At 39.8% G+C, this 11,238-nt stretch overlaps 1 protein-coding gene across 1 annotated transcript in view; it reads left to right on the forward strand.

Moving 5' to 3' along the window:
• The window catches only part of GALNT14 (polypeptide N-acetylgalactosaminyltransferase 14), a 268,075-nt gene that overhangs the window by 210,627 nt on the left and 46,210 nt on the right, over positions 1–11,238 (forward strand). Inside the window, exons 5-7 of the mRNA XM_072410305.1 lie at positions 1,834–1,899; positions 7,967–8,028; positions 9,358–9,445. Of these exons, the coding sequence (XP_072266406.1) occupies positions 1,834–1,899; positions 7,967–8,028; positions 9,358–9,445 (216 nt within the window). The remainder of the gene's footprint in view (positions 1–1,833; positions 1,900–7,966; positions 8,029–9,357; positions 9,446–11,238) is intronic.

The raw sequence follows: 11,238 nt of genomic DNA on the forward strand, positions 1-11,238 counted from the left end.
GCCTACATTGTCCCGTTTCTTTTAAGCAAACAACTTTTGTAAAAACTAGATGGGTATATTTTAACCAAATAAAATAATATTCATAATGATTGATAACAGAAAAGGTACCTGGCACCCCATAGCCCCTCAATAGTCTTTCCAAAAGTAGCTCCCAGTTTTCCATGTTTTCAGGATTGTGGCTGAGAATGCTTACATGTGTTCTGCAGATCGACCTTCCAATTCGCAAGTAGACAAAGGAGTTTTCTGCTCCCCTGTCAACACTGCCCACATTCCTGCAGATAGAATTGCTATTGACTCCTAACAGATGGCTTATCACTGAATTTTGCACAGATAGGTAATGAACTATGCAGAACTCTACCTATGGCCACCACTCATCCTATTGGAGATGTGATGACCTCACAAGGTTTAATGATGAGGAAGAGAAGATGTAAAGATAAAAAGAAATGGCAACAGAATGTAAAGATGAGGGAAAAGCTTTGCATATTAACTGAGAAGAACAAAAAAGCCAAATGTATTATTTTCACCAAAAGTGTATTATGTCAATCCTTGGCTGTTAATCTTATCTTCAATCATACCTTGAAATATAAAATGATATGTGTCCCCTTACTCAGAATTCAATCATTTATATTCTCACCTCCTTAAACCAAAAAAGATAAACAACCAAAAGCAAGGATTGGTGTGGTGTATCAAATTCACAATTAAAAAAATCAAAAACTTTTTTGAACAACAATTAAAACATCATATTCCTTAAAGTTATTGTTGATTTCCAGTGCTATTCATTAAAAATCCTAACATGTATCGCAGAAATAGCCGCCTTCATCAAGGAGAATATCAAAGTCAGAAGACAACCTTTACAACCTTCAAACTCTTGTTTGTAAAGGGCCAGGACAGGTAATAAACCACTAAGGTAAGTATCAAACAACTGATAAAGACATATCTGTACTTCAAAGACAGGCAGATGCATAAACCATGGGCTCAGGGCACATGAAGAATGGGAAGACCAATAGCAGGTTGCAAAAGTAACAATAGGCATGACATTGAGTACAAAGAAATTCCAATTTCTTTATGGAAAGCAGCCATAGTCTAAGTAAGAAATCATGCCGCTCTGCCAACATGCTGTAAACAAGGGCCCTTGCTCTGTGAGGAAGCAGTGGTCTCCTTGCTGAATCAAACCATGTCTTGATCTGCCAAAGCTGCATGGAAACAATGGTTTCCATCTGGTCCCATTCACTTAAATGGTAGTGCATGGGACTGTGGTTGAGTCATTCTGCAGCTCACAATGGGTCTAAAAAGGTCCTTGAGAAAAAGCTTCCTCCTGTCTGCAGCAGACTGATGGCATCATTTCAGCCTGGACAAGTCACCAATGGGAACTTTGTATGATGGGATGGCATTTAATAGGTAAAAGGTTTTCCCATATTGGGCTTGATTAAATCTGTTCAAGACTGGAGAAGATACACTTGCATCAGTGAACCTGGCTGTTCCAGCAAACCTGCAATGAATTTCTTAAAAGCCATTTGCTATTTGTCAGAAAATGTTTTCAATCCTGGACCAGATCTATCCCAGGTATGCTGGATCACCCAAGTTCACCAATGAAAGTATATCTTCTCCAGTCTTGGAGAACTTTAATAAATCAGGCCGATTGCTCTTTTATATTGCGAGTTGTCATACTTGTAAAGTTTCCAGTTTCATTTTCTTGATGATTGCATTTCAAACATATGCACAACATTTGTTTTCCATTAAATCTTCCCAGTCATCTGTAACCTACATATTTGTGCAGTGTACTGACAATAACCCCGTGCTCCTCCGTTAACACATCTATTTCTGTCTTGACAGCCGATGACTGCCGACTTCTGTGCAAGTTACCCAAAGTGAAGTGCTTACGCAACGACCGGAGGGAAGGTACGGGCTAATCACTAAATAGATCGCAGGGCTTTAATGCCGAGGGAAGACAGATCAGATGAATGCAGGGAAATTGTTCTGGAGCCATCGATAAGCCTTGAAACATTTTTATTCTGGCGATGGAAGGCATTTAGAACAAGCTGATGAAGCCACTAAAAACGTATTTTGGAATGAAAGGATAAATGCAATTTTATTAAAGCAGAAGCTCAATAAAGATAAAGCAAAAATCAGCTTCTGCTGCAATACTCAGTTTCTATCTACCAGCTGTCTGCTGCAGTATTTCTGTGTTGCAACTTAACGTCCTTTTTTTTGGCGAAAAATATGTGTTTTTGTTGACCAGCTCCTACCTAGTGACTATAAAATGGCCCTGATTTATTAAAGCTCTCCAAGGCTGGAGAGGATACACCTTTATCAGTGAAGCTGGGTGATCCAGCAAACCTGGAAAAGATCTGGTCCAGGATTCAAAACATTTGCTAGCAAATACCTGGAAGGAATGGGTGGGCCAGGCACTCCTCCCTTTTTCCAAGCCAGGAATGGCTCTGGAACACCTGGCCATTGACAATAAAATGGCCCATGCCTTACAGTCAGGGGGAGTTGCAGCCTGGGGCCAAGGGGTGTGCAGTATGAGTGCTCGGAGGGCCCAGAAAGTCTCCCAAAGTTGAGGTGTGTGGGACCCACAGAGAGAACCAGGAGGTAAAATTTGTACTTTATCCCCATGAGGGAAACCCCAGATTTGCCTATTTTTGTTGCTTTTCTGTGGATGTTTTTTTTGCAAATGAAAGTGGACAGAGTGCTATGAAATTGAATATTCCTCTCTGCAGTTAGTGCCTTATCTCCCACAACATATATATATTATTTTAAATAAGAAGCCACATTCCCATACCCTGAACCGAACGAGGCAACTTCTATGTTTTACTTCTATATTTGTTGGTGCTTACTGGTGGAAATGAAGTATGGGGAATTTACCAGTGTATAAAATGTAATTTGCACTGTATATCTCTCATTCCATTATGTGGCGAGGCTAAGGCACTGGCTGTAAAATACGGCTTCTTCTTCCTCTTGGAGGTTTTGGTTCATCCATCAATTTCCGGGCCCCTGATATAAAATCAATGCCCTTCTGTTTCGGGATAAACAGCGCTAACAAGCAGGATAGGCGGTAATGGAGCAAACGCAGGGTTTCCTGTTAGTGTATGACATTACGTCGGCCCGCTTTACCCGGTAATGTGAAATGAGTGAATGTCTGCAGCGGATTTCATGCGTATCTGTCATGGCGAGGAAGAAACGCAGGCTGATGATTCATGTAGAGACAAGATCAAAGCTGTCGCCGGATGATCTAGCCCAGAGTAAAACAATTTCGACGGCTGGAATTCAATTCCTCCAACAGGCTGGAAAGTAATAATTATGCATGTAAACATAAGTGACATTTGTTTGTACATTATCGGTCTTATCTCAAGCAAGGACGCCCTTGTCGGGGGTACAAATTATGCTGCTTACTTAGCGGCAAAAATTGAGCAACAACGCCCAATGGAGGGTCATATAAATGTAGATTTAATTCCTAACTGAGTGACATTTAGTTTGCTCTGTGTGTCATAAAGAATTGCTAGAAAAACACCTTTTATGATCCTTTGTGGCATTTCAGTGCTGCTGCAGGCTGTTTGCAGCAACTTCTTGTCTAAAGCAATGGCTGCATGGCTTTTATTAGGCTGCGTTGTGTAAAAACAGACATTTGTAGTGTGAAATCTTGATTTCTGATGACTTTAAAAACTAACTGAACTTTCAGTTTCTTTTTGCGGAATAAATTCAAGGTGCATTAAACTGAGTTTTAGGTCTGGCATAGCAGGGCCATCCAGGGGATTTCCTTATTTTAAAAGCAATCAAATTGTACTAATATTATCTTCTTAACGAGTACAAGACAAGTTCAAATCATTCCTTTTATCAGTGGGGAAGCTTTTACATGCTTCTGAAAAGGCTTTCCGCAATATTTTGTCATGTCTGTGGGAATTTGTTTCCATGACCTGGCAGCGCTGATGTCAGCTCCCTTACTTACCACTCACTCCGCTCTCATCCACCCCCCTTTTCCCAATCCCCAAGAAATTACCAGGCCACTTGTCTGGAAGAAATTGGCCTCATTGGCTGTGTATTACTTAGAACACTTCTTGAACATTTCCAACAACAATTTTCACAATACAGAAGCAGTGTGTTTTATTCTCAGCATCCATCTTTTCTGGTTGCAGGTCCTCAAGGGCGTTTACTTGACCAACACACCCACTTTAGCCCCACCCCCTTTTCACTGATCCTTCTGTCACCAGGAGCACAGCCTCACCTGGGGAATGCAACCAATCAGAAAGACCCTTTGCACAATGAACTTCTGCCGCCAAGGCAGGTTTTGCCACCACTGGAACATTTAATACCATATTGCCCCCAAGGACCCCAAACCACCCACTCAACTGGTAATTATAAGGACGAAGGGAGGGATGCTGCCCTGTTCCTACTACTGGAATGGCCCTACTTCTTCTTCCTTCCCAATTTATCATTTCCTCTCTCCGCCCCCTTCTTTTTTGCTCCACTCCCTTTTTCTTTTCTGCACTTTTCTTTCCATGTCCACCTCCCAAGAGTGCCTGGTCATATTCAACATCCCTCTATGTTACTGAATTTCCTGGGTACGGGATTTAACTTTTGTGACGCTAGGTACTGATGTTGGGTAAGAACACCCACAATTGGTGTTCCAGTTCATCCCAAAGCTGCTCAGTAGTAGGCCAGAGGTCTGTGCAGGAAACTCAAGTTCCTTAACACCAAACTGGTATCCCTATGTCTTAATAGAGCTGGCTTTGTGCACGGGGTCACAGTCATGCGGGTCTTCACTAAACCATAAGGCTCGAACACAACTATGCTCCAAAATAAAGTGTTTTATCGTAATCTAAAACACATGCACCAGAATGATACACCTGCAGTGAATTGTTGCTTATGGCACAAGGCTGGGACACCCGGGAACAGTCCGAGCTGGTTTAAATCTACTTATCTAAATCTCTAACCTTATTGCTTAGACAAAAACAAAGCTCCTTTACTTTTTTCAGCAGTCAGACTTTTCTCAAAGCACCCCCCATTCACATATAGAAAGCCTTGTAGACAGCAGAGTCTAATAACGAGACTTGGCTACCAGGTAAGAAGTGGACAAAGGCAGGTTTTAGATATAAAGTGGGTGGCCTAAATACACAGCATTCTGGCTCTTTGCACTCCTGCCATTCTATCAATTTTGGACAATTGTTCAATTCAACTTGTACTAAAGCCAGCCCTGGAGGTAAAAATGAAGGCTTCATCCAACCCAAAAACATACTAAGCCAGGAAAAAGAGCAGAACGTAATAGGATCTGGGAAATCAAAAACTCTCCACATCAGATGCAATGTGTATGTAGGTGAGACACCCAGGTGACACCTTTACACTATTCCTTTCTAACTGACTATATACACACACATAATGTATAGAATATAAATTTATAAAGTATTGAATACCCATTTATACTTATACATACATATTTTTCCATCAATGTCAAAACTTTTCTACAATGTAACTTTTTGTTTTAGTTATCATTTTAGGTAGTCTGGGTAGTAAGAAGTTTGGCTGCTTTTGCTTCACCAATTTATGCAGAAAGCTTTCTTACCTGGCTGTTCTCCTAATCCGACATATCTGCCAGTCTATGCTGAATCCGTCCTGGTTCTGTAAGCAGAGGAAGTTAGAAAAGAACTTCCTTTGACTGGCTGAGATTCTTGCCTCCGATGTGCAGTAAAGCAGATCAGAATCTGTTTAAAATTCATAGTCTGATTCTTCTCGGTGGAACAAGCTAAATTAGTTATCAAAATGATGGAGGCCTTCTCCTGTGCTTCTCTGTTCTCTGGCAAGTGTCACTTTCATAGCTTGTGTTTTATTGAACGAGAAGGCGTAGGCTTCAGCCAGCAGACTTCATTTTTTTCTGGGTTTTTGGGGGTGTATTTCAAATGTTTGACATGAAGAGTGAAACTTTAAAATAAAAGTTTTGTAAAGAATTGGGAGAAGGTTCAGAATGTAGATATTTAAAGGGGGGAGGATCTCTGTGTAATAAAAAGAGTTGAGTGGAAAGTTTTTAAAAGACTTAAAGTGGGGTAAGCTTCAAACTCACTTGCTGCGGAGAGGTATTTTAGGCTTTAGTTTACTTTCAGGGCACTCTGCTCACTTTTATTTATAAAGAACATCAACACAAAATAAACTCAAGCATGAAAAAACACTAAAATGTTCTTACCTGGTTCTTTTTCTATTGGTCCCACAGACCTAAACTTTGCTAGACCTCCTGGGCTCTCCCAGCATACAGATTACACCCAGCCTCTCCACCTGAGCCACCTCCCCATCGTCTCAAAGACAGGTGTCATTTTTATTATCAGCCGGTTGCTCCAGAGAAAATTTCTGGCCTCCAAAAGGGATGGAGTGCCTGGCCCCCCATTTCTTCCAGGGGCTGGATCCCAAGAAAAGGGCAACATTCCCAAAAAAAAAGGAACTACAAGTACACTTTTGCAAATTTGGTGCCAAAAACCTCCCTATCTGCCCCAAATAAGCAACTTGTGTATTATGAATATATTATGGGATTCAAGCCATTAATGGACCCTGAAAGTAGCAGGTGGGAATAATATTTAACATTAAAATCTGCAGTCACAATTTGCTTTTTTTTTTTTTTTTTTTAACACATCAATTGCTATAGATTTGACACTTATACCTTCCAATGCGTGTATTTCCCTTTGTTTTCATGAAATGTTTTTAATATTTTTTTCCTATTGTTCTAAAATTATATGTTCAATTAGTCCCCATATTTTTGGGGAAAACTGCATATCCTTAATGCCGGAGGTTACAATTCATGCTCCATTCAGAAAGTATTCCATTGTAATCACCCCATTGTTCCATAGAAAGACTACAAGCATCCATGACATACATGCAAAGAATTATGGGAGTTTTTTGATAGGCAGGGACCTGACATTGCAACCACTCTGCTGCCCTCTAGTGTTCAGCCATAGTGACAACCACCAGCAATCTCCACACCGATTGACTGCATAATCCAACACTTTATTCCAAGACATTTTAAAGTATATATTACTCATATATGACTGTTTGCTCTTTTTTTAATTCTTAATACACAGAACATGACAAAACTTATTAATAACATCCAATGCCAAGCTGCAATATCTAAAGCTAGCAAAATACTTTCTTCTATTAAAGAGGAATACACTGCAGAGATGGAGACATAATCCTGTTCTTGCACAAAGCATTGGTCAGACCTCAAAACTGGACTGGAATATGCAGTCCAGTTTTGGGCACCAGTTCACAAAAAGGACATTGTGGAATTGGAGAGAGTGCAGTGAAGGGCAACTAAACTAATAAAAGGAATGGAGGAGCTCAGCTATGAGGAGAGATTAGCTGAACTGAATCTATTCTCCATTGAGAAGAGACGTATAACGTGGGATATGATCACCCTGTATTTAAGTAAGAAGTTTAAGCTCCGGATAAGGAAGGGATTCTTCACTGTAAGGTGTGAAAATGTGGAATCGGCTCTCTAAGGAAGTAGTTTCAGCAAGTTCTATAGATTGTTTAGGAAAAAGCTGGATGATTTCTAGAAGCACAGAATAAACCTAGGGATTAAGGATTTAAAGTAAATATAACAGAGACTGCTGATCCAGGGAACATCCGATTGCCTCATGGTATCAGGAATTAATTTTTCCCCCTGTTGTACCCGGGAGGTTTTTGCCTTCCTCTGGACCAACTATGTCTTTTAGGGTTTTATATCTGGGATATGTTTTTTTCCCAAGTGGTTGAACTTAAAAGGACTTTTTCCAACCTGATTTATTATGTAACTATGACTGTAGATTTCACTTTCACAGAAAAAAACAAGGATAATATATTATTCTAAATCCTTTTAAATATTCTGCATTTGCAAAGTGGTCACCAGGCATTCCATCAAATATAAAAACACTAATTGTGTAACATTAATAACCATATTATAATAATATGCCAAGATATAAAAATTTATATATGAACAATTACATTTCAGGTTTTACAATCCTTTCCAGCCTTCGCAGTGCATTGTTTTCCCCACAAACACAGCTGATGCATTAAATCTCCTTTACAAATGGCTGAGATGAAAGTTTGGAATCCCTCCTCCCCCAGGTCCTGCTGCGAAGGCAACATACAGGAAGAAAGTGTATTACCTGCGAACCCTGCAAATTCTGAATTCTAAAATTCATTTTTATGTTCCAGCAGAAAATGTTTCATAGCTTCTTTCACTCATTACAATGCACATCAACCTCTGGCTTTTGAGCACTTGGTTTTTGCGGGTCCTTTTGTTGTTATTATGTCTCTCACAGCTACAATAAACCTACCATTACATTACTATTATTTTAGATTCTTGGTCATTTCTTTGTCAGAGGGCAAACGTGTAAAATCAGTAGAGGATCAGTTACTTTTATCCCTCACTGTAGATACCCAGATTCCAGTGGGAGAACTGCAGTGTCCCCTTGGGGGCACAATATATGACACATCTGTAACCTTTTAACTTGTGAACAGCAGTGGCACCTGGTGCTCCTAAATGCACAGACTTACATTATACTCCCAAATGCAGACCCCAGTAATAAATGCCCAGTGCAGACCCCCAGCCAGACCTCTGTACAGATCCATAGTGCAGATTCCCTGATACACTACAATACAGACCCCTAGTGACAGGCCTCAGTACAGGCCCCCAGTGTAGACCCCTAAAAACAGATTATCTCAGTACACAGAACCCCCAGTGTAGACCCCCCACATACAGACCCTCAGTACAGACCCCCTTCCCACAGTGCATAGCCCACCTCAGTACAGACCCCACCAGTACCTCTTCAGACCTCTAGATTACATTGTTTCCCTGCTACTGCTGTTCTTTCCGTCTGAATTTCCCATGCTGCCGAACATTGCAGAGCCTGTGGGACAGGAGATTATTTCTTCCCCATAGACAGGAATAGGCAGCAGGTAAGGAGAGGTATACGAGTTTCTTCACTTACCTGGGGGAAGCAAAGTCATAAAGGGCCTACCTGCCTCCTCCATCTTGTAAATATTACTGCCTGGAGCTGAAGGCTCACTTATGACAGGTCCAACCCTGCTATTAATTTTCCTTTTAACTTTAATCTGCTCCAGAAACAATAAATAGGGAAACATGAGCTACAGAGACATTAGTTATTAAATACAATATAGGAGGTTCTGAATCACACTTGGCTGTTACATTCATCAAGATACCTGACATGTGAATGGTCTTACCTGTACACCAACAAATCAGCATCTGCTATTCGTGGTACCAATGCAGACTATAAACATATGGAATTTGATAAGGGGTTTGACAGTTGTTGAACATTTTGATTAACAAGGCCTAAATTATCACTACTTTTATTTATAGTAATTATTTTTTTTTTTTAGAATCCGACCCGTGTGGTGAGTCCTGTTATTGACATCATAAACCTGGACACTTTTGCCTACATTGCTGCTTCTTCTGACCTGAGGGGAGGTGAGAAAAAAAATCTCTTTATATCTCATTCTCTTTAATTGCTGCTAAATTGGCATGCTTACACAATAGATCTGACCCGCCCCTGAACTGTTGAAACTCCACCCACTATAACAGAAACCATGCCTACTAGGAGCTAAGGAAATATAAATCTTACTACAACAGGGAGGGCCAGCTCAGCTGTATGAGAAACAATTAATTGAAAGTATAACTTCTATTTTATACCCCCCATGCATTTTAAACTGCATCTGTATTCAAAACCTATTTGTTTATTTTTGGATAAAGTTCATTCTTTCCCTCCCGCCACCTCTACTTATATTTTATATTAGCTAAGCAGGTTTGTTCATTATTTTTTTTTCTTTTTTGTTAATTGACTGCATTATAATTTATTCTCTAACCACATAGTATAATTAATTTCAAATCTTAATTGATTTGATTCCTTAAAACAATAAAATGCATTTAATCAGTTTCAAAGCGCTAAGCTATGAAAAGCTTTCAATATCTCTTTAATAGCAGTTTTGAATTAGATTTTTTTAAAAATACAATTAAAAATATATATATAATAATACACAGACAACAGTTATATTTTTCCCCTGAACCAATCATACCTATAAAAAAGTTTGTGTGGGAAGGTTTATTCTGACCAAGATTGGGTTTAATAAATAGGAGAAAGGGCTGGTTGGTATTCACTTACATAGTATAGAGGTTAGTATACTTTTTCACAGAAACAGATTTGACACATTGACAAAAATAGGTTACAAATGTATATGTGTATATTGTGTATATTGTAATAATTTCACAAAGACATCATTTCATAGCATAGTATACATCCAAAGATGGAGATATAGAAAATAATAGAGCGAATGTCTTGGTGGTGACGCGTTTCGCCCAGTTGGGCTTCTTCAGAGGAAGGGGAGACAGAACAGTGCAGATATTCTGTCTTGGTGTTTAGTAGAGCATTACCAGTTCCAGAAGAGTAGTCCTAAGTTGTGGGTTGGAGCCACCTGGTAGGTTGTGTTGCCATTTTGGTCCTACATAGCCAAATAGATGTAGCCATCAGATGGTTTTAGGCATCAGTCTCTAGCAGTACATAGGCTGGTTCAACCTATGGTGTCGGTGGTGGGGACTACAGGGGGTTCTTTACAAGCTTCTACTGCTATTACCCCTCTGTGTACTACCAAGGGCTAGCTGGTAGCAGAAACCTAACTGGGTGCTCGTAGCAAAGGCTACTGTTGAGAGAGACGTCACTGACTGGGGTGGTTCAATTTGGCTTTAGCAGTAGCCTGTGTCCAGTGGCAGCTTAACAACAGTTTTGGATTAGATTTAGAAAAAAATATTAAGAAAATATACATAGGGCATTCAGGAGTTTACAAAGGTCCAACCAATCAGATGTCTGTTAGTAAAGTGTGAATACTTATTCTGTATACGTGTTCTGGGTCAGCTATTAAATAGCTATTGAATCTGTTGGATCAGCATGATACTGTACTGCCAGAACTTTCATAAGCAGATGTCACAAATCTACAGATTTTGCTTTAAAATAAAAAAAATAAAATAAAATGTTTAATAGATGTAAGGACTGTGATTCTTCTTTAAACCTGGACATCTCCTGCTAAATCAGTAAGATTACACAATAGATCTGATCCACCCCTGAACTGCTGAAACCCCACCCACTAATACTGAAACCATGCCTACTAGGAGCTAAGCTCTACCTCCTATGTTTGTCTGGGGAAATATGGAGGACTGTGTGTTTTCTTTAAACTTGTAAGGACAGCCGTATGACAGCTTCTATTACTGAT

The sequence above is a fragment of the Pyxicephalus adspersus genome, chromosome 4 (assembly GCF_032062135.1).
Source record: "Pyxicephalus adspersus chromosome 4, UCB_Pads_2.0, whole genome shotgun sequence".
NCBI classification, from domain to species: domain Eukaryota; kingdom Metazoa; phylum Chordata; class Amphibia; order Anura; family Pyxicephalidae; genus Pyxicephalus; species Pyxicephalus adspersus.